At 57.6% G+C, this 27,842-nt stretch overlaps 2 protein-coding genes across 19 annotated transcripts; one reads left to right on the top strand and one right to left on the bottom strand.

Annotated features, from left to right (window-relative positions):
* Positions 1 to 809: 809 nt before the first annotated feature.
* On the top strand, positions 810 to 10,521 carry PMM1 (phosphomannomutase 1). Of its 16 annotated transcripts, none has more exons than XM_070599568.1 (10): positions 844 to 1,008; positions 2,971 to 2,994; positions 3,211 to 3,328; positions 4,481 to 4,557; positions 4,687 to 4,778; positions 5,016 to 5,115; positions 6,364 to 6,417; positions 8,477 to 8,552; positions 9,498 to 9,613; positions 9,992 to 10,521. In XM_070599568.1, exons 1-10 carry the CDS (start codon positions 922 to 924, stop codon positions 10,112 to 10,114), a joined length of 867 nt encoding a protein of 288 aa, XP_070455669.1. In that variant the 5' UTR covers positions 844 to 921; the 3' UTR covers positions 10,115 to 10,521. The 16 variants fall into 16 exon arrangements, with proteins under 16 accessions (XP_008506164.1, XP_008506160.1, XP_070455671.1 ...); XM_070599576.1 differs by having other exon boundaries at positions 876 to 1,008; positions 2,971 to 3,108; positions 3,710 to 4,557; XM_070599577.1 differs by having other exon boundaries at positions 886 to 1,008; positions 3,710 to 4,557.
* Positions 10,522 to 10,762: 241 nt separating this feature from the next.
* CSDC2 (cold shock domain containing C2) lies at positions 10,763 to 27,052 on the bottom strand. Of its 3 annotated transcripts, none has more exons than XM_070599586.1 (6): positions 26,666 to 27,052; positions 23,337 to 24,548; positions 15,253 to 15,334; positions 14,433 to 14,731; positions 13,264 to 13,386; positions 10,763 to 12,712 (listed from the first exon to the last, which is right to left on the bottom strand). In XM_070599586.1, the coding sequence occupies exons 4-6, from the start codon at positions 14,606 to 14,608 to the stop codon at positions 12,550 to 12,552; spliced, it is 462 nt and encodes a 153-aa protein (XP_070455687.1). In that variant the 5' UTR covers positions 14,609 to 14,731; positions 15,253 to 15,334; positions 23,337 to 24,548; positions 26,666 to 27,052; the 3' UTR covers positions 10,763 to 12,549. The 3 variants fall into 3 exon arrangements, with proteins under 3 accessions (XP_070455687.1, XP_070455688.1, XP_070455686.1); XM_070599587.1 differs by lacking the exon at positions 26,666 to 27,052 and adding an exon at positions 24,781 to 24,874; XM_070599585.1 differs by lacking the exons at positions 15,253 to 15,334; positions 26,666 to 27,052 and having other exon boundaries at positions 23,337 to 23,802.
* Positions 27,053 to 27,842: the final 790 nt, after the last annotated feature.

Raw genomic sequence — 27,842 nt, 5'->3', positions numbered from 1 at the left:
TTGACAGGCAATAGCTGTTTAATCTCAAGCACATCTATAGAAATTCTCCTTTGGAGTGGGCCTGTCCTGTGCCAGGTACTATGCAGGCTCTTCTACGTTCAGTTTTTCTTTTCACATGCAAAGCAACCCTACAAGGTAGGTGGTGTTCTTCCCATTTCACAGATGGAGACACAAAGCCTCAGAGAGGTGAAGTGACTTGTCCAAAATCACATAGCCGTGGAACTGGGGAAACAACCTGGAACTGACTCCAAAGTCAACGTGATGGTTAAATAGTTGTTAGGAGAAGGATCCAGGAAGGTTTCTCAAAGGAGGTGGACCGTGAGCTGGGCCTCATGGGGTGGACAGAACGGCAGGAGGAGGAGTAAGAGTCGGGGAAGGCCAACTGGCAAAGTCCAGAGCTTGAGCAAAGGCTATCTGGAGATTTCTTAAAACTCAAGATTTGTAGGGCAAAGGTATAGCGGGCAGGAGGTGAGTCAAGTAGTGACCGATGGCGGGCGGACACGGCCCGGGCTCTCTGAGTCCCGCCCTCGCCCCACCCGGCACTGCACTGCGGGTTCGAGGCCCTGCCCGCGTCCAGCCCCTCCTTGGCCAGATGCAATCAGAATCACCCCGCCAGGGTACCCATCTAGTCCCACCCCGTTCCTCCGGGTTCTATGCCTCACTTTCCGCCTCAGTCTGGTTTGGGACCAGCAGGCGGAATGGGGCCGGGCTCTGCCCCGCCCTATGCCATGCCCCTTCTCCGCCTGGTGCAATGAGAATCAACCCCTCTCCCGCCAAGATGACGCACTGGCCCCGCCCCTCCGTTTGGCGCAATCCGGCCGGCCTGCTGGCCCCGCCCCCAGGCCCCACCCCATCTGGCGTCCTCCCGACGCGGCTCCGGCGGCCGCCTCCTGCGACTCTGCCCGGCGCTGAGCTGCAGCCATGGCGGTCGCCGCTGAGGGCGCCCGCAGGAAGGAGCGCGTCCTCTGCCTCTTTGACGTGGACGGGACCCTCACGCCCGCTCGCCAGGTAGGGCCCCGACGTTCGGAAGCTCCCATCGGGAGTGTCGCGCGGACGCCCCGAGGCGGAATGTGGCGCCTGCAGCGACGTGACCCCTGAATCCCCGGGACCGAGCGTGGGATGCAGTGGTACCCGGCCCCTCACTGCCTGGGGCCGCCTGCTGGGAGTGATGGGGATCCGGGCCCCCACGTCACAGCCCCCACGCGTCTGCGCCCACGTTCTGCCCCGGAGCGGCAGGACTGGGTCGGATTCTGGAGGGAGGAGGCTGCGAGCGGGGGCCTCGCTCCTCTCCCCAGCCCCAGGCTTCCACACGCCAAGGCCTGGCTCCGGGACGCCCCCGCCTCCCCAGCCCGGGCTCCCACCCCAGTTCAGCCCTAGGGCGCGCCGGTAGCCCTGTGGTGCCAGACAGGGTCTGAGCGCACCCAAGCGTCAGAGTCGCCTTCTGGTGGGAGGCACGGGGTCTTGGAGCCATCCCGCTGACCTTTGCAGGCCTGCGCCGGCGTCTAGTTTCTCAAGCCCCTCCCCACTTTACCTCCCACCCCCTGTCATGGAGGGAGGGAGGGCTTCTGTATCTTTTCGGTTGAGTTTATGGGCTCTGCTCACCCGGGGGCCAGCGGCCTCGGGCCTAGTCTGGTCACAGTGAGGATACTGTGGCACAGGGAGGCTGGGAGTGCAGTTTCCTTCTAAAGGCATCTCACTGTGTTGATCCTGCAACATCTGCTCCACACTCAGTTTTTCTCCCTTTGGATCTCAGCCAGGATGAGCCCCCCAGACCCACGCTCACCAACTGGGTGCAAAGATCAGCAGGCCTCTTTCTTGCCCACCCTGAGGGTATTCCACCCTCCAGTCTGGGGCCCCCAGGACCAACAGGGGGATCTCCTGGAGCAGGGAGCCAGTAGGGCTGGGTTGCAAGGCAGAGGCTGATGGGAACCCAGGTCTTAGCCTCCCCTCTTAGGTCCTGAATGCCCCATCCCCTCCCCTGTGGGAGGGCCCTGGGGGGGCACAGGGAGGAATCAGGTCCCTCTGCCTTCCAGCTGCTCCCAGGGTCCTCAGGGATGGGAGGCAGAGGACAGTGGAGGGAGGGTGGCAGGGCCTAGGCACAGCCCCACCCTTCTCTCTTTCACCCTTTGCTCCACTAACCCAATAGCCTGAACCAGAGCAGTGTTACTGCTGTCCACCAGCCAGGCCCTGTCCTTAGCGCTTTTTAAAAGTTAATTTTTAATTATACACATATTCATGAACACATTCCCTTGTAAGAATGAAAACAGAGAAGGCTAAAATCCCCTCTGACCATGTCAGGATCCCAGGCCTGGCCCTCTCCCCAAAGTGCTGTGGTTGCTTCCTGTGGCTTTCCAGACCTTTAGCCGAATCTGTTTGCCCAGAGGAAATATTAAGCATTGTTTAGTTTTGTTTTTAAATAAGGGATATCATACTGTATGTGCCTCCCTGCAACTTGCTTTTGACAATTGACAGCGCGTCTGGGACTCTCCCATGTTGGAAGCACAGGCTTGCCTTATTCCGTGTAACCACAGTATAGCAGTTCAGAGCAGGCATGTGCCGTTCTCTGATTGACAAGCATGTAAGTTGTTTGCAGTTTTTCACTGTTACAGACCCAATGAACCTCCATGTACACCTGGGCAAGAGAAGTGGAAATTCTGGGTGACAAGGCACATACATTTTAAGTTTTAATAGATCTTTCCGATTGCCCCCAAAGTGGCCGTACAGTGTACACTCTGACCGTAGCAGTTGAGCGGGCCTGTTTGCCCAACATCGTTGTCCACTCTAGATGTCAGCTTTGAATATGTGAATGTTGGAAAACTTGGATTATAACTCATTAGTTTACGTTTCCTTAGTGGGGAATCCCTTCACCTGATCAGTCACCAGTGAATTGCTTGTTCATTTCCAAGCTCTTTGGATGCACTGTCTCATTTAATCCTATGAGTAACCTCCACTCTGATCCCCTTTTTCCAGATGGAACAGCTAAGGCAAAGAAAGGCAAAGCCATTTGCTCAAAATCATCCTACTCTTGAGGGACTTGAGCGAGAGTTTGAAACCAAGTGCATCTAATTTGACGTCTGGGTTCTAAACCTTAAAGTGCCTCAGATCCAGGTGGAACGTGGGCTCCCTGGGTTCTGAGTACTGATTGAGGGCTAAGTGGGGGTCCCAGACATGCTGCCAAGCAGAATCCTGTGCTTCTTCACCCCCCTGCAGAAAATTGACCCTGAGGTGGCTGCCTTCCTGCAGAAACTGCGAAGCAGGGTGCAGATCGGTGTGGTGGGTGGCTCCGACTACTCTAAGATTGCTGAGCAGCTGGGAGACGGGGACGAAGGTAGGAGGAGAGGGCCTGAGCCAGTTCCTTGTCGGGGTGCAAATGGAGGGAGTGAGGAGTTCAGGAGATCCCTGGACCACTGTGCCTTCAAAGACCCAGTCCTGCTTCTGGGATGTGGGAGGAATAGCCAGATGTTTCCCTTCCTGATTCAACACACGTTTAGTGAGCTCCTACCATGTGCCAGGCTCTGTGCCAGGCTTTGGAGAGACAGCAGGTAACGAAGCAGGCAGAATCCTGTCCTTACATAGTTTACATTCTCAGTTCTCCCTGCTGAGTCTTGATTTCCTCATCTTCAAGTGGGCATAATCAATAATAGCTACCATTTTTGGAAATGACCACGCATTAACTTCCTTTCGTTTCATCCTCATAACCACATTTTAGGGTGGGCCTGATTATCCCATTTAAGAGAGGAGGATTCTGAAGTCACCCAGGAAGCTGTTTGGACCCAGAGCCCCTGTTCTCAGCTGAGTTCCTGGTCTCAGTTCATTTGAGGCAAATGCCTCCAGTTCTTCCAACCGGAAACTTCCATGACTTTTCCCTTTCCCCACCCCCTTGTTCATTCCATCATTGAGTCCAGAAATATTTCCCTTTGCATGCATGTCTCCATCTCCACTGCCCCATCACTGTCCAGGTGATCGAGCCCTCCCACCTGGGCCCCGTACCAGCCTTCTGGCTGTGCTCCCTCCACCTCCTCACTCCCGCCCACTCCTGCCACTTGTGGCAGCCAGAGCTGAAAACTTCCGCATGCAACCAGCCTTGAGAACGTGGTGATGGAAGCCGTAAAACAAAACGGAAGCCCCTGTACAGAGGAGCTGAGGGAGCACAGAGCGGAAACGACACCCTCTGCCGGGGAGTCCTGGGAGGCTTCCAGAGGAGAGAGCTGGATCGTGGAGGAGGAGTGGAGGGGGGAGCGGAGGGGAGGGGTTACAGGCAGAAGGACCTGCATAAGCAAAGACCCAGAGGTGTGACTGGCTTGTTTGTTAGTAAAAAATCAAAGCTGCAGAAGGAGAGGAGGCTGGAAAAGTAGGTTCAGGGTGGAACTCATGCCTTTGAAGGCCAAACCAAGGAGAGTGGGCTTCATCTCTCTCCTGGGCTCTGGGTACCTGGTCTCATGCTCTTTCTTTCTCCCCTGGCTGCTACATGGCCCTGAAGTCATCGAGAATTTCGATTATGTGTTTGCTGAGAATGGGACGGTGCAGTATAAGCATGGTCGACTGCTCTCCAAGCAGGTCAGTGCCCCCCAGGGCATTAGCCTGGGACAGTTTTCCACAGGGGGACAGTCTGTGGGTGACTTCTGTCCTGGGCTGGGGAAGGGGCGCCATGCCCACCACACTCAGAGCCATGCGTTTCTTGCCCAGACCATCCAGAACCACCTGGGGGAGGAGCTGCTACAGGACCTCATCAACTTCTGCCTCCGCTACATGGCCCTGCTCAGACTGCCCAAGAAGCGGTGAGAGGCCACCCAGCCCGTGTCCAGCCCCTCCTCCCAACCCTAGGCCTGAGGGAGGAAAGGGGCGGGTCTCAGGTGGAACCTGGAGATGCATGGACCCTGGTTTATTGGTGGGTGGATCCCTGTCCCCTGTGAAGTCCCAGGAGGCTATGGTCTCAGACAGGGCTGGATTTAAATTCAGGGTGATTCTCCTTCTCTTTGGCTCCCTCCTCTCCCTCCCACCTCCATCACCACCAGCGGAACTTTCATCGAGTTCCGGAATGGCATGCTGAACATCTCGCCCATCGGCCGGAGCTGTACCCTGGAGGAGCGAATCGAGTTCTCCGAGCTGGACAAGGTGCCACCAACTGTGCAACCTTAGGCTGTATGACCTCAGTCACTCAACCTCTCTGAGCCTTTATTTTCTCACCAGTGAAATGTATTGATGGTGGGCGGTGTTCTGTTTCAACCCATACCCTTTTGGACACCTACCGTGTGCCCTGGTTGTAGACATTTCTGCATCTGTCCAACACTGCTGGTTTCCCTCCCTTGGTGACCAGCACCACCAGCACCTGCTTATCTAAGCCAACACCTAGGGCATCATTTCCACCTCCCCACCCACATAGGGTCCAATGGTAATTCCTACTGATGGAGCCTCCAGGGCTGGTTTCAGATCTGTTCGCCTGTGTGTGTCTCCCTCCCACCCTGATAAAACCTGCCAGTCTGTTCTGCTGCAGTGCCATTGAGAACCTTTAAAGCACATCTGCCCTGTCTGCTCCCTGATGAGTCCTTCCATGGCTCCCCTTGCCAACTGGACACTGTTGCAGCCCCCTCCCGTGGTGCCCCTGCCCTGAGGGGTCTGCCTGGTTCAAGCCCATCCCTTGAACTTCTCCCTGTGCATCTGTTCTTAGAGCATCCCAAGGTCCCCGTCGCCTTTGAATGTGCTGCCCCTGCTAAACCTTGACGTGCGTTTTGCTTGTCGTCCCCACCGCCCGCCGCCTCCCTCTCAGGGATGGAGGAGTCCAGCCAGCCAACCTTTTCACGCTGGCCCGTGTCCATCCTGCTCTCTCACCTGACCTTCTGCTCTCCCCTTTCCTCTCTCTGCTGCAGCCACGTCATCCTTGCTGACTCTAGAGATGGCAGACCGTTTCCCACTTCAGGGCTGTCCCTTCTGCCCCAAACACAGTGCCCTCTGACACAGCTCATCCTTTCACCTCCTTCACATCTGCTCAGATGTCACCTTCTCAGTGGGCCTCCTCTGGGCATTGCAGTTCACGTTGTACCCCTCACACCTCCCGCTCCTCGCCTCTGTGTTATTTCTCCCCAGCAGCCATCGCCACCCTCTGATACCCTTATGACCTATTTTTAAATCATGGTTAGTGTTTGGTTCCTCCAGCAAAGCTATAGGTTCCTTAGGGCCGGGATTTCTGTGGCTCTTCATTGATGGGTCCCCTCTGCCCAACACATGGCTGATACATAGCAAGTGCTCAAGAAATACTTGTGCACGAATGACATAGGTGGTATAATGCCCATTTTATGAATGAAGGAACTGAGGCTCAGAGAGGGGAAGTGACTTGCCCAAGGTCACACAGGAAATTGGTTGCAGAGCAAACGTTTGAACTTCAGACTCCGCCTGCTGCCCTCTGATGCTTCCCTGAGGGTGAGCGGGACTCTCAGTGACACCTCCTGATTCACTGACCCCCACCCCCACTCCCACCCTGTGTCCCAAGACTTAGAGTAGGCAATGCCACAGGCATGGAGACTTTTCTGGTTGGAGTGGTTAAGACTGACCCTTGGCAGCAAACCCCCTCCCACACACAATGGAGAGGGGGCTCTTCTCAGGCCACCCCAGTTTCCAGTCCCAGCTCCACCTCCTACTTGCCAAATAACCTGGAAAAGTGGCCTTACCACTGTGCCTCTGTTTTCTCATCTGTGAGGTGGGGGCAGTCATGGTTCCGTCTCATGGGCTGTGATGAGGGCTGGGCGAGTGGAGTCTGCACACACTGACTCCTCCCACTGCCCCGAGGGTCTTCTCTTGTCTTTTTGGTTCTTGTCCACCCCGTTCTGGTTTTGGAGAAGAGCGTGAGCCTCCTGGTCTGTGCCCTACACTGGTCCAGATCCCATGCCAGCGCTTTACTCTCCTTCAGTCCCTCAAACCTGAGGATAGGTAGTCCCGTTCCGTTGATGAGGACACTGAGGCCGCAGGGTAAGTGACCAGCTCGAGGTCACAGTGCTGGTCCCTGCTGAGGCTGGACTTGGCACGTGGGGCTGTCCAGTGACCAGCCTGGTTCTCCAGAGACAGAAGGTACAGCCATCCTGGGCCATGTGGGAACATTTATTCAGCACTTGGGGCACCCTTAGCTCTAACCCTGGGCCAACAGAGTGGCCTCTGGTGGGGACTCTGGCCTCCCTGGGGGCCCACCTGCCTGCTAAGAGGGCAAGGCCAAGGCTGGCAGGGGGCTCACATCCCTCATCTCTGCTTTTCCATGAGAGGGAGGCAGGCAGGGGTCATTCACTACTCCTCCATCCTTTAGCCCAGGAAATAGGCTCAGAGGAGTCAGGTGATTTGCCGATGGTCACACGGCCAGGAATCACAGCAGCCAGGCCGGGAAGACAGGCCGCCTGCCTTTGTATCTCAGGCTGAGTCATCTGGCTTTATAGCTCGTATCCTCTCTGGAGCACTTCTGTTGGCTCCGAACTGCTGGCTACCACCCGCCTTTCCATTCCAGTCCTACCAACTCTGACTGACTAAAACTCAGCACTAGGCATTCCACTCCACTCTCATGCTCCAAAATCCTCAGTGGATCTTGGTCCCCCAGGATGTGTCCAAACTCCCCAGCTGGCCTCCAGGCCCTCTGTGAGCTGCTCATCCTGCCGAGCTCTCACTCCCACTTCGGCCGCATCCAGACTGCCCACGCCGTACCTGGGCCACAGTGAGCCTGCGCTGAGTCAGCCATCTGCTCCTGTGGCGCTGGCCCCCGTTAGCACGGCAACCGACTCGGGTACCCCTCCAGGCCGGCCATGGCTGTTCCCCTCTGTGGCCTCCTCAGGGCCAGGCTAGTGAGTAAACGTTCCTTGCTCCGTGTTTATAGAGATGCTGCAGACTTCAAGGTCCTGCCCAGAGGGGCAGGGGCCAGGGACTCCTGGGTACTGCTGAGTCCCCCAGCCCAGACAGCCCCCTGCCCAGAGGAGGCGCTCAGCAAACGCACGTCGTCGCTGCATGGTTGGTGCTGTGGCTGCGCCAGGGCTCCTGCTGACCTCTCTGAGCACCCACTGCCGCTTCTTCACAGGTCTCCCGTGCTCTTGGCTCCTGGTGCTCATTTCTGGAGTCTGAGCCACGGTTTGCTGCATTGAGCTGGGCTGAGCCCTGCCCTGAGGTAGATGCTGGGACTTGGGACTCAGACTGTCCCCTCCCCGAGACTTCCCTCCTCAAGCCTCTACTCCAAGCCCCGCTCCAAAACACCCCGTCCACAGCCCCGTTGGCAGGATCTGGCACTGAGTTCGTCACGGACCTTCTGGATTTAGGCCCTGGCTCTGCCACTAAGGCTGGGTCACCTTGAACAAGGCACAGCCCCTCTCTGAGCCTCAGTTTCCTCATCTGTAAGGTGGGGGTCATGTTCTCCGCCGGAAGACTTAGTGAGCTCACACGAGTTGTGTGCCCAGCACAGGGCCCGGCACACAGCAGCCCTCTGAGCCTCCGTCTGCCCTCCCTTCTGCAGAAGGAGAAGATCCGGGAGAAGTTCGTGGAAGCCCTGGAAACAGAGTTTGCCGGCAAAGGGCTGAGGTTCTCCCGAGGTGAGTCTACTCGCAGAGGGCCTCAGAGGCCTGGCCCAGGGGCCCACCCCGGGCCTCTGCGCTCGGACCCCCTCCCCTTCCCAAGGCCAGGCTGCACTCCCCAGCATCTTTGAAGACCCCTCCCGCCCCTCGGCACAGCAGGGCAGGCTGAGCCCAGGCAGGCAGGGACTCAGTACGTTACAGGGCCCCCAGGCTTCCACCTAAACCCCGTCCACGCCCTGCTGCCCGGCCAGTTGCTCAGGCCACAAACCAGTCTCCCTTGCGCATCTCCCTCACCCCTTCCCAAGTCCAGTCTACCAGCAAGTCCTAGGGCGCTATGTCCAGGATGCTTCTGGAATCCAACCGTTGCTCACACCTCCACTGCCAGCAGCCCCACCCCAGGCTCCAGCTAACTCCAATGCAGCTGGTCTCCCACTGCCACCTCGTCCTCCAGTCCATTCGCCACGGTGCCCAGAGGGATCCTTACAGAACAGACCATGTCACACCCCTGCTCACAGCTCTCCAGAGGCTCCTCCTCACACTTCTGCTGAAACCCTGGGCCCCAGGGCCTGTATGCCCTCTCCCAGCCTTCTCTGTGCTGGGACATGCCACGCCCTTCCCTGCCTTGGGGACTGTACTTGCTGTGCCAGAGCCTGGAACTCTGTTCCCCAGCCATCGCCACTCTGGCTCAGGCCTCGGCTCGGTGTCACCCCCTCGGAGAGGTCTTCTCTGATCATACTGACTGTGGGGCTCCCCTCCCCCACCCCTTTGACTTGTATGCTCTGGGGTGGTCTGATCTGTTCACCGCCTGTGATCCCCCTGGATTGTAACTCCCATGATCCTGAGTCTGTGCCATGTTGTGTGCCTGGCTCTAAGTAGGCATTCAAGGGTTGTCGAATGAATAAATGAACGAAGGCCCTTGCCCAAGCCCACCCAGCGAGTCGCCCCTCTGTCTGCCCCCCGCAGGAGGCATGATCAGCTTTGATGTCTTCCCTGAGGGCTGGGACAAGCGCTACTGCCTGGACAGCCTAGACCAGGACAGCTTCGACACCATCCACTTCTTTGGGAATGAGACCAGCCCCGTGAGTGTGGCTCAACCCAGTCCCTCCCACCCAAAGTCCCCCCCAGGTCAAGGCCAGGACACAGGGCGACAGAATAGTCCTCCTGGGAGACTCCCAGAAACAGCCAGTGCTCTCCAGCCCCATTACACAGATTGGAAGGCTAGGGCCCAGAGCTGGCTGGACACTTGCGGCATGTCACACAGCAAGTCAGGGCAGATCTGGTGAAGGCTGAGAAGGTGGGCTTCCTGGTGGTTCTAAGGGGGTAGGAGGAGGGGCAGCTCTGTAGCAGCCAGTGTAGGCAGGGTGCCCCATGTCCGGTGGCTGCTGGGCCCCAACCCTGGGAACCTCTTCGAGGCACCACCTATCTATGTGCCTTCTCTGCTTTTCCTCTGTGTGCAGGGTGGGAACGACTTCGAGATCTACGCTGACCCCCGGACCGTCGGCCACAGTGTGGTCTCCCCTCAGGACACAGTACAACGATGCCGCGAGATCTTTTTCCCAGAGACAGCCCACGAGGCATGACCACAGCCATATCGGCCCCTCAGGACTTCCAGAGAGCTCCGTCCAGGCCTAAAGAAAGCCCCTGGCCCTGGCGTTGGGCCGGGTACCCGGGCCCCAGGATGCCTGCCTCGTGTTACCTGCTGCAAGGCCCACCTTGATATTCCCAGGGTCTGTGTGGACGACTACCCCCAGCCAGTCCGTCCCTCATGGAACTGGCTCCGTCCTTCACCCCGATGGCCCTGGCTACTGCTGCTGCTTGTATTTCTGAACAGGACAGGGTCCTGTCTACTTGGGGAGGAGGCGTGTGCGAGTGCTGGGACGAGATGGCGCCCGCCCTGCCTGCCGGGCCCAGATGGGATGCAGAGCAGTAGGGAAGGTGCAAATGGCGAGAACTTTATCTCACGAATATTAAAGTTCCCGCAACAAGGTATGGCGTCAAACCCTTCTGAATGCATAGTCAGACCCAGTCACAGATGCTGTTACAGCCACCACTTTGCAGATGAGGAAACAGGCACAGATGGCAAGGACTTGCTGTAGGTCACACAGGAAGGCTTTGACTCGGTCAAAGAGGGTGGGCCATTGAAGCCCCCAACAAGGGCTGGTTTGGGGTGTCCTCCCCCAGCCCCTTCCCCCAGGACCCAGACGGACAGAGGCAGCTCTGGGCCAGGCTGAGTCACAGTTGAGGGTTTATTGCCAGTGTTAGGAAGGATGGGGCCGTCTGGGTGGCTGGGGTCTCAGGAGGAGTTCTGACTGGACACTGCGGGGCTGTGAGCAAGGAGGGGCGCTGGTGCCCCTCTGCCACCCCCGGCAGCCCAGGGCTGACGTTACTACATCATACCTCCTGGCTAGTGCCTAAAACAGGGACCTACTCACAGGAGGGGGTCTTGGGGGGCTCCCAGCAGTTAACCTGCACCAAGGAGGCCAGGGGGTCCTCAAGGGAAAGCCCTCAGGCCTTACTGGAGTAGACCCAGCCCAGAGTGGGGCATCAGGCTGGGCCATTCTCAGTTTTGGGGGGCTGGTCAGCACATCTCAGCAACTCTGGGCTCCCAGCCCCTGGTCGGGGACTGGGGCAGGGGTGGGATGTGCATCTGATGCACAGCTGATCTCTACCTGGGACCTTGGGGCACCTACAGAGCCAGGGATCCTCCTGACAGTCATTGATCTCCTCATCCTGGGCATCTGAGCCCCCAGTTTTACTCACAGACTGGGTCACCTAAGGGTCACTGTCCCTGGCAGGCCCTCTCTTCAACCTCGTTTCTCCCCCTGTCAGGTGATGCGTTCTATGGAAGGGAGTATGGTGGTTCAGAGGGGCTAGACGCTGGCCCTCCTTCCTGGCCTCCCAGGCTAGGCCAACCCCCCACCCAAGAGTGAATGCAGACAGAGACACACACACACACACATCTTAAGGGACAGACAAGACAGGGACCACACCTCAGCCACTGGCCTGTTGGGGGCCAGTGGGAGCCGCAATCTCGCAGCTTTGAGAAGAGGGTCCAGCAAAGGGGCTGCAGGGCTGGTGGGCTCCCAAACTGAGAGCCGTCCTGGTGAGTGCCCTGGCCTGGCTGTGTGTCCATCCATCACTGGGGCCTCAGCAGCCGTTGTGGCTGAGCACGGGCAGAGCATCAGTGGGGTCTGAGTCAGCAAAGGAGATGGCTCCATCCAGGCTGGGGGAGACGGGCTCCAACCCTCTGGTGGAGGCAGCACAGCCCAGGGAAGGGGACATGGCCTCAGTTTGGGGTTCACAGAGCCATTGCCAGGCCAAGGAGGAGGGACTGTGGCCGGCAAAACTGGAGTCCCCAAACTGCCTTCTGCCCCCAGGCCCCTCTTCCTGCCTCTCCTGTGTGCTGAGAGGAGAGGAGGAAGACTGGGCCATGGAGCGGGGAGGGGTCTGTCTGCCTCCACATTTTGCCCTCTTCCCCTGCCAAAGGCTAGGAGGCCGCCCCAAAGCCCTCACTGGCCTGGCTTCTGGGGTAGGGGGTCCAGGCCACAGTGGGAGACCTGGCCCAGAGTGGGAGGTGTAAGGAGCACAAGCAGAGTCTGGTCCCCAGGCCAGGTCTGGGGCCAAGGCGGCGGGGCAAGCTTGTACAGGCAGGGGACCCACTGGTGCCCCCTGCCTCCCAGCCCCAGGCCTGATGCAGGCATCAGAGGCTCAGTGGACATGTGGATGGGTGGGCAGGAGGTGAGAGGGTCCTGTGGTGTGTGGTAGGGGGAAGGATGGAGAGCAGACAACCCGAGAAGGCGGGTCTAGTGGCCTCCCCGTCAGTCCAGCTCACACAACAGTCACAGGTCATGGGGTGGATGGAGGCACATGCTCACGGCCACAAGCACAGACAGACAGACAGATGTGCACACTGAGGCCACTGGGTCAGCCAGTGCAGTGGGGCACAGAGCCAGCTGCCACTTGTCCTCCCTATGTGGCTCCCCCAACCCGGCGGCCGGCACGTGAGCCACCCAGCCTAGGAGCCCACGACCTGGCCCGACCACGTCTCGTGGGGAGTGTGTGGGGCCAGCTGGGTAAGCACCACCTCCACGGCCTGGAACTTCTGGTTCTTGGGCGGGATGGGGCACATCTTGTAGGTCACCTCGTCGCCTTCCACTGGCACGTACTCCCCCTCGATGCTGGTGGGCAGGAGAGGGGCATCAGCCCAGTGGCAGGCCCCACTCCCCCGACACCCGCTGCGGCCTGGCCTGATGGTGGCCCAGCCCTGGGCCTAGCTAGGCCGGGAGCCTGGGCCAGCCTCCCTTCTCGGAGCCTCAGCTCTCTCATCTGTAAAGTGGGAATCAACAGTCCCTTCCTCTGTGTTGTTTGGGGACTGAGTGAGATGGGAGAGGGCGCAGGGAGTTCTCTGAGGCTTAGAAAAGCCCACTGACCTCCCCAGCTCATGCCTGGCGTTAGGGCTGGGGGCTGTCCAGGCCCTCTCAGCCCCCATGATGCTGAGACAGCGTCCCAGGGCTCGGTCAGTGGTTCCTGGGGCTTCTGGGGTCTGAGTGCCCCCTCCCCACCTGGCCCCAGCCCACCTCCTTCCACTTGCCCTCAGCCCATACTGAGAGGAAGAGACCGGTGCCAGAACACAGAGCTCAGCCAGTGAGGGGAGAGGCATGTCCTGAGGCACTGCTGGGGACCCTACAGCACGTGCCCAGCCCTGAATGGGGAGGCGAGAGGGACTCACTCAGACACGTGCACGAAGATGTCCTCGGACCCGTTCTCGGGGGTGATGAAGCCGTGGCCCTGTGAGCGTGAGAACTGCTTGCAGACGCCCTTGAACACGGGGCCAGCCGAGGCACGGGCTGTCCTGAGGATAGGGTAGGGGGGTTGGAGTTGTGGCCTGGGGAGGCCCCTCCCTGGACCCCCCGCCCCCAGCCCTTCTGGGCCCTGCCTGTGGAGCCTGCCTCAGGGCTCTGGGAAACCCTCCCCAGGCCCCAAACCACACACAGTTACACCAGCTTAGTCCTCTCATCCCGTTCGACAGATAAGGAGACTGGGGCCCAGAGAGGGGAACTGGTTCTCTCAGGGCACACAGCAAGTGGGTCTCCTGACTCCCAGTCAGGGCCCCTGTCTCTGCACAGCACCCTCCCCCCAAGGTAGTTCGGGCTTACATGGATTCCCGCTGAAAGATTTCTGAGTGAAAAATGTCCAACCTAGGCTTAAATACCTCCCGAAATGGGGAGCTCACTATCTCCTGAAGCAGTGATATCCTATTCACTCATTTGTCATCATCCGTTCATTCATCGTTTATTAGGCATCTGTTCCGTACCTCGCCTTGAGTTGGACACAGAGAAGAATCAGCACTTACCACCAAAAACTCCTGCTTTGGCCGAGCCAAGTCAGTCTCCCTGTGGCTCCCATAAACCCTCTCCCCCATTTGATCCCACCTGGTAACCTACCCCAAAGGCCCAGGGCTGGTCTCCCTCCAGCCTGCCCACCCCGCTCCAAAGGTCAGCCCCCTGCTTCAGCTTTTGCCCAGGCTGTTCCATCGGCTCAGAACCTCAGCTTCCTCCTTCACTGATACATCTTCCAAACTCATCATCTTCCCCGATGGCCAAGGCTGGGTCCTCCCCCCAACCCTGCCTGGTGGTAGTGAATGCTGGACAAATTCCCTCTGGCCTGTAAGCAGCCCACAGGCTGAGACTTTGTCCTATTCATCCTTTGTCAGGAGCTCGATAAATCTTTGTAGAATGAATGAATGAATGAACACTTGCAGTTACTGGAAGGTCCATACACAGCTCCCCTGTCCTCGGGTGAGGATAACGGGTTGGAGAAGGATGGGGCTGAGCAAGCTGGGCCTGGAGCCCTGTTCTGGGGAAAGCACTGGGACCCGGGCGAGGGGCAGGTACTCACGCTGAATATGTCCTGGTCCGTTTGGTGGGCAGGGGACTGGGCAGGTCCCGAGATGAGACACTGCCCCTCTCCCAGACCCTGCTGCCCTCCCGGTGGAAGGGGAAGGTGGGCCAGACAGGGGACTTGGGAGAGTGGAGTGGGGGCACGACCGGGGGTGATGTGGGCTCCGAAGTCATGGCAGTGCCAGCAGGAGAGCCTGGCGGGCTCCCCGGCGCAGGGGCCGGCAAAGGGCTTGGGCGTCCTTGCGGGCAGGGCCCGGCCTGGCCCTGCTCGGCGGCCTCACCAGCTACAGGCTCCGTCTGGAAGGAGGAGAGAGATACAGGTGAGTGTGGTCTCGGGTGGGCCCCTTCTGGACAGTGCGCATAAGTCTGGAGGGCAGGGCCTGCCTACCACTCCTCACAGAGCGACTTCAGGCCACTCACAGCCCCTCCCCGACTCAGTGTCCTCACCAGAAGGACAAAACCATCTGTGACCTTGCTATGGGCTGAAATGTGTCCTCAAAAATTCCTGTGTTGAAGTCCTAACCCCTAATGTGCTGGTGTTTGGAGGTGGGGCCTTTGAGGGGTAACTGGGTTTAGATGAGGGCAGGTCATCTGGTCAGGTCAGGGGGGCCCCCATGATGGGAATAGAGCCCCGGGGATGAGAAGAGACCCCGGCAAGGTGGCTCCCTCTCTCCCTGCCATGTGTCAACACAGCAAGAAGGGGGCTCTCACTGACCACGCTGGCCCCTGATGTGGCCTTCCAGCCTCCAGAGCTGTGAGACTAAATGGCTGTTGTGTAAGCCCCCAGTCTGTGGGATCCTGCCCAAGCTAAGACTAACCTAAAAGTTCTTCCAACTTGAAGTTCAATTCTCTAACTCCGGGGGCCTGGGAGGCGGGATGGGTAAAGTGGTCAATGACGATCTGGAACATAGTTTGGCACGAGCGTTAGCCGTTTCAAATCTACAGACCTGGGTTCGAATCTCAGCTTTGTCATCTGTAACTCGGTGACCTCAAGCAAGCTACTCAACAGCTCCAACCTGGGGGGTGGGAGGGCAGGCTCCAGACCTAGATGGCCTGGTTTTGAATGCTGGCTGCTCTGCCTACAAGCTTTGCAGCCTTGGTCAACCCTCTTAACCTTTGACTCAGTTTCCTGCTCTGTAAAATGGGAATAGCATTGGTCTTTATTTCATAGAGAGGTTGCTGTAAGGATTAAATGACTTTCTGCATGTTTAGAACAGGACCAGTTCATGGTGATTGCTTGGGAATCTTGACGATTTTTTCTTAGCCCCAGTTTCCTTGTCTCTCAAATGAGGCCGAGAATACTTACCGTGCAAAGTCGCCAAGAAGTCAATGATTTAGTATGAGTGACACCATCTGGGTATCTCGTAGATACCCAATAAATTTCTATTATCAATGGTAATCAATAGAAAGTCCCATGTCAGTAGCTCAGTGCCTGGATGACCTTGAAAACATTCACACTATATTTTCCTCTACTGAGGAAGAGAACAGAGTTCCCGCACTGTGTGCTCACCCACCCTCCCTCCCCACAGGGGTTAGGAAGTTTTAGACCCCAAGAGGCGTTGCTGTGGAAGCCTGGAGAGGTAGTGAGCCTGGGGCCCATGGGCTGCACAGCGGGGCTGGGCAGGATGCCTAGACCCCGGAAGCTCCAGCCCTGATGCGTGTTAGCTGCTGGCCTTGGGGAGTACTTCTCCTGGCCTCAGTTTACTCCTCTGTACAATGGAGCTGATAGACCCTGTCTGGCTCCCTCACGGGCCATGGGGAGGCTTGGCTAAGCCTGGGCATATACAAAAGTTCCCACAGTCCACGGTCATATAGGAATGGGGGCGACATGTTCTCCACCTCCTCACCCCAATTCCTCCACTCCCCCAGCCCCTCACCCAAAGGCCCTGGGGTGAGAGGCGAGTCCCTGAGCTGCAAGTCTGTTTCTAGGCTCCATCTTGTCGTCACCCCCTATCACCAAGCCTAGAATTTCCAGGGAAGAATTTAAGGCTCCCGAAGAGCCCAGAGCCCAGGAGGCCCAAAAACACTACAGGGCAAGAAGGAAGGGCCATGGAGTCACCGACTGAACCCTCGTCATTGAAACAGGTCTCCTGGGCGCTGCTCAAGATCACGCAGCAAGAGAGATTTTTCTGGGTCAAGATGATGAGCTGGCGCTGCCCTCCCTGGGGTGGAGACACAGCCTCCGTCCTCCCCAGCAGCCCTGTACCACGGCCTCTTCCAGCCCGGGGAGCTGCAGGGGAGTGAGATTGGCCCCTTACGGCCCCTTGTGCCCCCTCACGGCCCCACAGCCCCCTCAAGCTGATGTGGGGCTTTTCTCTCTGAGCTGACTCCTAGAGGCAGGGGTGGGCCAGGTTTGGCATTTTTATCCCCATTTTAGAGGGAAGAAAACGGAAGTTTCAAGAAGAGAAGCAATCAGGGGCCAGCCCAGTGGCTCAGCAGTTAAGTGCGCACGTTCCACTTTGGTGGCCCGGGGTTTGCCAGTTCGGATCCCGGGTGTGGACACGGCACCACTTGGCAAGCCGTGCTGTGGCAGGCGTCCCACATATAAAGTAGAGGAAGATGGGCACGGATGTTAGCTCAAGGCCCGTCTTCCTCAGCAAAAAGAGGAGGATTGGCAGCAGTTAGCTCAGGGCTAATCTTCCTCAAAAAGTAAATAAATAAATAAATAAAAATAATAATTAAAAAAAAAAAAAAAGAAGAGAAGCAATCACACAAAAACTTGTACAGGAATGTTCCCAGCAGCATTCTTCCTAACAGCCAGAAAGCGGAAACAGCCTGAATGACCACCAACCGATGAATGGATAAAGGAAATGTGGTACAGCCATAAGGTAGAATATTATTCAGCCATAAAAAGCAAGGAAGTACTGATACTTGCTACAACACAGACGGACCTTGAAATCGTTATGTCAGTGGAAGAAGCCAGGCCCCAAAGACCGGATATTGCATGATTCCATTCATCTGAAATGTCAGAATAGACAAATCCAGAGACAGAGACTAGTGGTCACCAGGGGCTGGGGGAGGCGGAAGTGGGGGTGACTTCCAATGGTTACAGAGTTTCCTTTTGGGGTATTCAAGAGGCTCTAAAATTGACTCGGGCCAGCCTGGTGGCGCAGCGGTTAAGTTCACGTGTTCCGCTTCGGCGGCCTGGGGTTCACTGGTTCGGATCCCAGGTGTGGACCTGCACACCGCTTGTCAAGCCATGCTGTGGTAGGCATCCCACATAGAAAGTAGAGGAAGATGGGCACGGATGTTAGCTCAGGGCCAGTCTTCCTCAGCAAAAAGAGGAGGATTGGCAGCAGTTAGCTCAGGGCTAATCTTCCTCAAAATAAATAAATAAATAAAAATAAAAATAAAATTGACTCTGCTGAGATTGCACAACTCTGTGAGTATACTAAAAACCACTGACTTATCCGCCTCAAGCAGGTGAATTATACGGTACATGGATTATATCCCAATAAAGCTGTTACCAGAAAGGAAGGCAGGCAGCAAAGCCAGGCAAGACGACACCGCCAGGACAGCACAGGATGCCAGCCCCTGCAGCACGCTCCTGGGTGCCCCCTACCCAACCTGGATGAGGGTGGCAGGCGGTGGGGACAGAAGGTCTGCCTCCCTCTCTCTAGGGAGCAGGGCAGTCCTGGCCTGCCCACTGCAGTTTCCCTAGGCCTGGCATTGTGCTTGGCGGTGACAGCCGGTGCTGGGAGGTTGTGGAGGGGGGAGGGGAGGGAAGGGGGTGGAGGAGGGGTGGAGACAGTCCCCAGTGGTTACCAGGGAGACGCCGCTGGGTCGGGCCTTGCTCTGGCCAGCCAGGCCTCCCAACCCAAGGCCCCATGCCAAGCAGGCGGGGGGGGGGGGGGGGGGGGGGGGGGGGGGGGACAGGAAGGATGCACTGATGACCCAGGGTTCAGTGGGGGGCAGCCCTCTTCCCTCCCCGAAATGGGCCAGGCAGCAGAGGGGAGGGGGGCAGAATAACAGCAACGACCACAGGCGTTCATTCTCTCGAGCCCCACAGGACTCGCTAAGGCTGCCCCCCGGAGCAGGGGGCCCTGGGGAGAAGGCGGGGAGTCTGCCTAGGGCAGCACTCAGGGCAAGAGGGGCAGAGCACAGCCTCCACCGGCCGGCTGTGCTGGGGTCCTGCCCCGCCTCCTTCGTCTTCTGGAAACTGAGGATGACAGAATCCCCCAGACTCCTGTGCGGACGAAATGGGTGGAATGTGGGACACTGGGTAGGGCTGGGGCAGAGATTGCTCCTCCCAGACAGGGCAGCTCAGCGGGGCATGAGGGGAGGAGTGAAGGAGGGAAGGAGAGACCCAGCTGAGCTGAGCCAAGCCCACCTTCACTCTCCTCGTCCCTGCTTCCCCAAGGACTTGCACACCCGTTTGCTCCCTGCCTCATCCTCATAGCTCCATAGCTTCTCCTTTTATTTAATCCCTGAAACAGCCCTTTAAGCCTGGTGCTGTTATTATCCCAATTTGTTGACAAAGAAACTGAGGGTCAGAGAGGCTAAGTCGCTCACTCGAGGCCACACAGCACTTAATATCTGAGCCAGACTGGAACCAGGGCAATCTGACTCTGCAGCCCTGCAGTGGGAAGCCAGGAGCCAAGGTTCAAGTCAGGAAGTCAGGGTTCAAGCCCTGCATTGCTCTTGACTTCCTCATGACCTTGGGCAGAGTCTTCCCCTCTCTGGGCCCTGCCAGGGGCCTGGACTTGAAGGAGCAGCACAATACCAGCAGCCTGGGAGACCAGGGAGAAGGGAACAAGGGGACGCAGAGCAGGCCTCCAGTTCAGACCCTTCCTCGACAAAGTTGCTGCAGAAAGGGGCGAGTGAAGATAGTGCTTTTATCATATACAGTGCGAGAGTCTTCACAGAGACTATTTTCCATTTTTCAACCTCCCAGTTGTCCCGAAAGGTTGAAATTACAACAGTTGACATTTTACAGATGAGGAAACTGAGGCCCAGAGAGGTTAAGTGACTTGCCCAAGGTCACACAGCAGATAAGTGACAGAGCCCAGAGTTGTCTGAAGGTCAACAGTGCTCTTCCTGTGAGGATAACTTCTGTTCCTAGTTCAGCCAAGATGAGGCTGGAGTTTTCCCAAAAGAACTTTCCCTGAGAAACTAAGGGGGAAAATCAACTCCTCCAGGAGCAGAGAAACAGATGCGTTTGTAGAACATCTGTTTTAACTCAAACAGAGCTCAATCCCTGCCCCCCAGGGATCCGGCGTGCCCGTCTGGGGGCTTCTCCTGCCCAGGATAATGCCCTTCGGAACTAGCCGTTGGAGGATGAGAGGACAGCTTGGGACCCAGACAGCTGGGTTTGAATCCTGGCTCTGTGGTGTCCCAGCTGAGTGACCCTCCCTTTCTGCGCCTCAGTTTCCTCATCTGTCAGATAGGGCTAATCGTCCCACCGTGTCCAGGGTGGGAGGAGTCGAGGAGCTGGGAGTGGGCACAGCTGTCACTGTCCACCTGTTTTGGCTCTGACCCTCCCAGCCAAGCTCGTCTTCATTTCCCTGCATGAAGGCCAAGCCCCAGCTGACCCGTGATTCTGTAGACAAAAGGACCAGGGGAGGTAAACACATCAGGGCTGTTCCCAGATAACCCTGAGGCCGTTGGAGAGGCTTTGGGGCTGTGGACACGGTGACTCAACCCCATCAGCGGATGACCATGGCCCTGCGGCTGGGGCGCCTCCAATTCTCAGCTCCCCAAAAAAGAATGGGGCAGGAAATAGTCGTCAGAGTCTCTCCTGACCACGTGAACCCCTCTCATTCTGAGCAGATGAGGGAAAGCAAACTGGCTCTACCCCCCAGTGCTGTGTGACCTGGGGCAAGCATCCACCCTTCTCTGGGCCTCACTTTTCTCCTGGGCTACACAAATCATCACTGCTCCAGATGACTAATGACGGTCAGTCCAACTGTCCTCTGAGCTTGTCAAACACATACACATAACTAACAGAAACTTGAGTCTCAGGCACCGGGACAACACCCACGAGAGGAGACAGCCCTGCCCTTAGAAGGCCCGCAGCCCAGTGGGAGGAACAGACGGACAAGTGGAACAGTATGGGAAGTCCTGATATGACAAGAGTCACGGCTGCCGTCTGTCGATTATTAACCATGTGCCAAGTGGGGTGCCCAGACCTTTGCCCCATTTCCCCATCTCGTCCTCACACATCCCTTCGCGACAATCACCATTATGATCTCCATTCTTCAGAAGAGTAAACTGAAGCTCAGAGAGGTGAAGAGGCTGCTGGGGCCTCACAGCCGGTCAGGGCAGCCCTGGAGACATTGAAGGGTGCAGAAAGGCCTCTGGCAGGAGGCGGGGAGGGAGGGCCAGCCAGTCCCTGAGAGCTCCTGCCCCTGCTCCCCAAGAGGGAAGAGCGGGGTCTCGGGAGAACTGGGAGTCAGGGCGCAGGTGCTATTCCTGGCTTTGTGCTGACTCAGACCATGACCTTGGATGAGTCACTTGCCACCTCTGACAAACTTAGAAACAGCTCCCCAATAAAAACGTCCCAGCCCCGAGCCGCCATCGTGGAGGAGCGTATGGGGGAGGAAAGGACATGGTGGCTTGAAAGTGGGAAGGACAGGGAACACAGGACGACGGTGGAAGGGTTTTCCGAACATCAGGGTCTTGTCCATGGGCCCTAGGAGGGTGAAGAAGCAGCCTCAGGACCACCAGACAGAGGCTGGCTCTGCCCGCCCCTCCCCCAGCTTCCCAGACACTCCTTAAAATACATCAGCGCCAAAGCGGCCCCAGCAGCTGGAGGTGACCTAATTAAACCTAGTTCTTTCCCCTCCCACAGCGTGTGCGTGTGTGTGTGTGCATGTGTGTGTGTGCGTGTGCATGTGTGCATGTGTGTCCGCATGTCTGCGCATGGGGAAGGGCTGCCCCAGCTAATACTTGAGTTTAATCGAGACCCTTTCACACTCCTCCTTGTCACATGCCCGCGCTGCCCTGGGGTCTGCTGTGATTTAGGTCTCTGGCATCAGTAGGGGTGGGGATGGGCATCAGCTGTGGCATTAGATGGGCAGGATGGGCACCACGAGAGCCATGCTCACATGCCAGCTCCGCCAGGCTGCGTGACCCTGGGCAGGTCACTTTCTCACTCTGAGTCTCCCTAGAGAGAGGAACCGACCGGTCAAAGTCACATCTAGAGTGGCTGAGCTGGAACTCAAGTCAGCATGACCCCAAAGTCCCTGAGCTTTCCAGAGTGCCCTGCCACCCATCCTGCTGACCAACACTTCACTGACTTTGGGGCAAGGGAAGAGCCCCCCCAACACTGCTTTTTGCACCCTATCTTGCTTTCTCTGCATAGTCAAAGGTCCAAACTGCCCCCAGCGCCCTTCCCACCAGACTCTGGGTCCTGGCCTGCTGGTTGTGACCAGTGGACATGACCACTTCAGCCAGGCCCTGAGCGCCCTCTGCTGGTGTCACTCTGGGGGACCTGCCTCCAGACCAGCCTGCAGGTGTCCCCTCCCCACCAGCCAGCTGTGTGGGACGCCCCCCAGTTCCCCCTAGGGATCTCCCCTCCACGGCCAGTGGGCATCTGTGAACACTGTCCATCCGTCTTTCTCCAGGCCTGGAGAAGCCTCTGTGGCCGAGACTGTCCCCCGGCCTCTCCAGGCCCCTGTGCGGCCAGTTCCTGCTTACACCTGTCCCTTATTTTTGGATCCAGAGGGGTGGGGCCGATATGGGAAATAGATGTTTTTGGAAAAGCCCTTCAAGGAAATGGTTCGGGGAGGTTGGGGGAGGCTGGAAGGAGGAAACATCCAGAATTTGAGGACCCAGAAGCCTCTGGGACAGAGTCACATTTGGGAAACTGGCTCCCCATCCCCCAGGGGGCTGGAGACAGCCCCTTCCCAGGGAGAGGCCTCTCCTGGAGCACAGCCAGGCGGGCACAGGGCCAGGCTTTCAGAGAGGTTGCCCACCCCCAATCCGGGCGCGCTTCCTCCTCCCCTCCCCCAGCCCCAGCGGATGCAGTAGTTCACACTCTGTATTTATTATTGTTCTCGCTCTGCGTCCCCCTCCCCTCTCCCTGGGAAGTGTCTGCAGGCTGGCAGCTTGGCAGGAACCTGCTGTCTCCCTTGCGGCTGCCAGCATCGCCCCCTATCTCCGCCTGGACTCCTTGTGCAGGGGTCAGGCCACTCAGGGACTTGGCGCTGGCCAAAGCTGCCCGCCAGAGTCCCAAGGCATCCCACAGCACGGGGGGCCAGCAGCTCTCGCTTATCACCCCTCTCTCCAGGCTGTGCCCTGCAAGGGTGGAGGTCAGAGAGAGCCGGGCAGGGGAGAGGAGTGGCCTCGGGAGAGGCAAGAGCTCTGGGTGGGGGTGACTCTGCGGTGAAAATAATAACATGGAGCCACCTCTTCAAGCCAATTAACACAATTATCCCATCACCTTGGGGAAGAAACAGAGTCAGGGTAAGTCAGCTGCTCCAGGCCCCACTGTCTGCCCTCCCCGGAGGTCCCTGCCCAGCCCCAAATTCCCGGGGAGAAGACCCATATGCGCCTGCCCCGCTCTCCTTTTGGCATCTGGTCGGAGCATGATTATTTCTCCAGTCATTTCTGTCCCCCTGGTTCCCAGACAGGAGGCTGCGGCTTGGCAGGTGTCTGCTGTTCTCTGTCTCTTGAGCCAGACATAAGTCCCAGACACTCGCAGACACACGCTCTTCACAGGAGCCACACAGCCTCAGCTTCCCTGGGGGGCCAGGAGGCGGAGGGAGGGCCCGAGGGCCGGGGGCTCATCTGCATATCCTCCTGCATCCCCTCTGTAAACTGAACTGGGCTGGGCCAGCCCCCGGGAGGTGCCCACCTTCCCAGCCCTCCCCCCCCCAACAATGTCACACCTCCCTGCTTCACTCCTGCCAAAGCCAGTTTCCAGAGCCCGTGTGCCCTCTGCCCCCATCGAGCCCCTTACCTCTCCCTGGCAGCGGCGGTCGGGCACTGCCTCCTGCAGCCGGCTTCAGCACCCCGCCTCTCTCTGGAGCTGGGAGCTGGCGAGCAGGGGACGGGTCTGGGAGACGTGCTGTGTGTATGACTCTGTGTGTGTATGTGTGTGTGTGAGCATGCGGCACCTCAGGCCCCTCACTCACTCACACACGCCTTCCTCCTGACGTCAGGAAGAGCAGGAGGGAGGGACTGGGATGGGAATTTGTACTCCCTGCTTAAAGAGACATGGGGCCCTGTCGCCTCTGGCCCAGACACCCCCTCCTGAGTCAGGCACAGGCTGGGTGAGAGAGTTAGCTGCGTCTCTCAGGGCCCTAAAGCTTCTTTTTTTGGAAAGTGGCTTTTATTGCCAGGCCAGGGTATAATTTGCCCTGCCAGGTGGGAGTCGCTGCTGAGGAATGCAGGGGAGGAAGGGCTGAGGGCAGCGCGGCATTCCTGGCAATTAGAGAGCAAGTGGGGTGGTGAGTGTGTGTGAGTGTGCACTGGGGTGGGGGCGGGGGGCCAGTCTGGGAGAATGGAGGCCACAGAAGAGAGGAGCCCTCCCTGAGGGCACTCCGGATAGGGGTGGGGGGAGCCAGGTCCCCAGGGACTCTCAGGCCTTCCACTCCCCTCTGGCCCCTCAGAGTGTCCCCTGTCCTCCTTTGGCACTGACAGGGCACTCAGATCCATCCTTCACTTGGCTCTGAGATCACTGTGAGTGAATGACCGTGGCAAGTCAAGGAGCTCACCTCTTTCTCCGTCTGGCCCACACTAGGCCCTTGAGATATTTCTATTGAAACAACTTGAAGAGGGCCTAAAGGGAGTAGTAAGCTTGTTTCATACACACACACACAGACACACACACACACACCCACAGCCTGGGAGGCTCTCCGGGCTGGACAGCCTCCACTCCTGGAGAGGGCCTGCTTTCCACATCAGAATCTCAGCTCCAGCACTTCCACGCTGTGTGCCCTTGGGCAAGTCTCTGAAGATTCTGGTCCTCCACAACCTCCTCCGCAAAGTAAGGAAGAGAAGGCTGTTGGGGGTTCCCGTGTAATCGGTGCATAAGCCCCGGGTCGGCAGAGGCGGCTTCCACAAAGGGGTTTCTCTTCCTTCTCCCCGTCCCTTCTCCTCGGCCGCGGCTTGGAAAGAAGCTCAGGCACCCCTAGTACTGCTGAGGCAGGCTGGCATCTTCAAAAGAAGTCTTATTGAAATAAAAAGGAGGGGGGGAGTTAAAAGGGAAATAATTGAGAAAAATACAAATAACTAATAAAAATAGCTAGTAAGATGCATTGAGGGCTTCCTGCTTGTCAGGCAACACGCTTTGCCCTCACTTAAAGCTCACAATAGTCCAATAATTTATTACTATCATCCCTTTTTTGCTGGTGAGGACATAGAGGCTCAGGCAGGGGGAGCGACTTGCCTGCGTTCAATACCTGGTTAGAGAGGTATTTGAACCAGGGCCATCCAATGCTACCACATATCCCTGACCTTCCAGAACCTTCCAGAACAATCAGGCTCACACAGTCTGGGTATCTGATTCTGAAAGAGCAGTGGTGATACATGTTGCCCATTGTCGCCGGAGGCCCGGTGTTCTGATTCTATTCCACCTGGTCTGAAGACCCTGCCCAGAGGAAGCTCCCCACTCTAAATCCTCCTCTTCCTTCTTGCCTTCCTCTCTTCCGAAGATGATAATAGTTTTCAAAGTGCCCTCATAGGCATCATCTCACCTGCTTCTTATCACAACTCTGCGAGGTTTACCTGGATGAGGAAATAGGCTGGGAGAGATGGTGGGGCTTCACCGGGTCACCTGGCTCGGAAGTGACTGAGTGATGGAGCGGGGGCTTGAGGCCCGGGCTACGGACTCGTGATCTTTACACCCCAGGAGAAGGGCTGGGGCCGTGGTGGACGCCTGGATTTGCCCTGCCCACCACCCACTGTCCTCTCTGCTGGGAACTGCCTCCCTGCTTTCACCTGGGGAAGCCCTCTCCCATCTCTGGGTCCACAGGACCCCTGGCGGAGGCCTGACCAATCGGCATCAGTGCCAGGACTTGGGCTGGCACGTCGATGCCGAGATCAGCTCCTCTGCCTGTGGCTCCGGAGCTAGGAGAGCACCGGCTTCGGGCTGTGGGCTGGCGGAGTGAGGGATCACCGGCGATGGGCCAGCAGAGGCGAGTGTCCAGGGAGCACCTCTCTGACATGATGCTGTTTACCTTGAGCCCTGAGTGACAAGACAGAACCAGTCCTGCCAGAATCTCGACAATGTGGGAAGAGGGGACAGTTGGCCGGAAGGCCCTGGGGTGCGTGTGAGCTTGGTGTCCCAGAGGAAAAGGAAGGAGGTTGATGTGGCCACAGGGGGTGAGGGAAGTGGGAGGTACAGTGTGAGACTGGAGGCCAGGAGGCAGGGCCTGGTCTGCTGTGGACAAGGCCAAGGCCAGAGCCGAGGGCCCACCCCCCGCTTCACATCCAGCCTCCTTTCCCTGAGGCCCCTCCCGCTGGCCTGCAAACATGTGCTGGGCTGCCAGGCAGCCAGAGAGCAGTGAATGAAGGAGGCTGGGCCGAGGTTTGAAGGAGAGTTATGATTATTCTTGACAACGGGGAGAGGGCACAGCTGTTCATTCAGGAAATGAGCAGCCCGTGGCGCCACCCACCCACCCACCAGCAGCTGAGTAACAAAGAAATTGTCTGCTTGAAAGCAGGGGCTCCGCCGTGGAGGGCATTTTTGTGGAAAGCTGAGAATTCAAAAGCTCATCGCCTCGAAAACCTCCCCTGCCTTGGTGGAGAGGCAGAGCTGGGTCAGAGCAGAGCGGTCCTGAAGCCCATCGAGTGCATCTATGTTGTAATTCCCGCTCCATTACTGACCGTCAGCCCACCAAAGGGGTCAGTCCTTGAATCAACATAACTCTTTAAGGTCCGCGCAACACGAAGGCATTGATGCCGCTTGACAGATGCAGAAACTCAGGCACAGAGAGGTTAAGAAAATTGCCTAGTATCACACAGCTGGTAATGGAGCTGGGATTAAAACATAGGAACTCTGGCTTCATTACACTCTTATTCTTTCTGCCACTATTCACACTGCCTTTGAAATGTCTTTTCAGTTCCCTGGATGCTCATCTCCTGTGTCCTGTGACTCACCTCCAGCCTGTACTAATGCTTTTGCCCAGGAAATCAAGGTGGTCCTTCCTTCCTCTCTCCTTGGCCCCCAGTCATCTTCTCCATTCTGACGACTGCCCTTTTGCCAGGAAGATGGTTTTCTGCATCTCTGACCACATCAATTGTTCACTCATTCATACATTCAACAAATATCTATTGGCTACTTACCCTGTGCCAGATGGCGTAGGCTGGAACTCAGCAGTGACCAAGACAGATACCCGCCTTGAGTTTCCAAAGCTCATGTCTCACCTAGGAAGAGACATAGTACACAGTATACAAACAAATAAATGTATAATCACAAAGTATGAAGACAACAAACAAGCAGGGCGAGACAAAGGAGACTAGTAGGGCTGAGGCCACCTGCTGAGGACCACTCTGACACGGTACCCTGTAAGCTGAGCCCAAAGGGGGCGAAGGAGCGAGCTTTGTAAAAAGAAGGAGGAAAGTCTTCCCAAAGAGGGAACAGCATGAGTGAATTCCCAGAGGCAGGAAAGAACTCTGCCTGTTCAGGGAACTGCAGGTCACCGATGCGGCTGGAGCAGGGAGAAGAAGGGCAGGGGCCACATCCTGTAGGGTTTGGGGGGGGCGTGGCAAGACGGCTCCTCCTTTCTGAAACGACATGGGAAGGCACGACATGCTCCTGCCTCCAAGCAGTATTGTGGGCAGCCTCGCAGCCCCGTCGAGGGTAATGGTCAATGCAGGGGCGTGGAGCGATCCTTGGCCCCAGGGCTGGAGCCTGTACTTTGGCCCATGGGTAAGGGTCTCCTTGTGCTGTAGCTGCTTGCATGCCCTCAAGTCACCGGGGGGAGCTCTCTCTGACCAGGTGAGGGGCTCCCTGGCCCCCAGACAGCCTCCCCTGCACCCTGCCCTGAGGACCTGGGGCTGGAGCAGCCAGGCTGACCCCCAGCTGACCCAGGGGTGGGATGGGCTGTGAGCCAGGCCTCCATCAGACATCTATCCACACACACACGCTCCTGAACACCGCGCTGGGCTGTGGGCCTCCAGCCTTCTCAACACTTAGGGTTCAACTCCCTCCTCACCCTCCGAGCAAGGCTGCCCCTGACTGCCCTGGCTAGGACGGCAGTCCCCAGTCACTTACTATCACACAATTCATGTGACTTTTCTTGACAGCAGTGCCGGAAATGACCCCCCGCATCTGTTTGTTTCCTGTTCCCCGTTGGTCCCCCTCCCCGGAGCACAAGTCCCCACAGGAGGGCCTCATGCACAGCAGCCCCAACAAACACCTGTTGACTTTCTTCACTTTGCTTTTGGCTAGAGCCAGAACAGAGAGCAACATCCTGGGCACTTTGTGTAGGTCCCTTCTATAACCACCGTTCCCAGGGGC

Source organism: Equus przewalskii, chromosome 29 (assembly GCF_037783145.1).
Source record: "Equus przewalskii isolate Varuska chromosome 29, EquPr2, whole genome shotgun sequence".
Taxonomy (NCBI): Eukaryota; Metazoa; Chordata; class Mammalia; order Perissodactyla; family Equidae; genus Equus; species Equus przewalskii.
Note: the sequence above shows the minus strand (reverse complement) of the source record. Positions and strands in the feature narration are given on the sequence as shown.

Coding starts and splice junctions, on each gene's coding strand:
- CSDC2 (XM_070599586.1), bottom strand. CDS start 14,608: ATGACTTCGGAGCCCACATCACCCCCGGTCGTGCCCCCACTCCACTCT. Junction 13,387..14,432: donor CGGACCAGGACATATTCAGC/GTGAGTACCTGC, acceptor CCCTATCCTCAG/GACAGCCCGTGCCTCGGCTG. Junction 12,713..13,263: donor ATCTTCGTGCACGTGTCTGA/GTGAGTCCCTCT, acceptor CCTGCCCACCAG/CATCGAGGGGGAGTACGTGC.
- PMM1 (XM_070599568.1), top strand. CDS start 922: ATGGCGGTCGCCGCTGAGGGCGCCCGCAGGAAGGAGCGCGTCCTCTGC. Junction 2,995..3,210: donor AACAGCTAAGGCAAAGAAAG/GCAAAGCCATTT, acceptor ACCCCCCTGCAG/AAAATTGACCCTGAGGTGGC. Junction 4,779..5,015: donor CTCAGACTGCCCAAGAAGCG/GTGAGAGGCCAC, acceptor CATCACCACCAG/CGGAACTTTCATCGAGTTCC.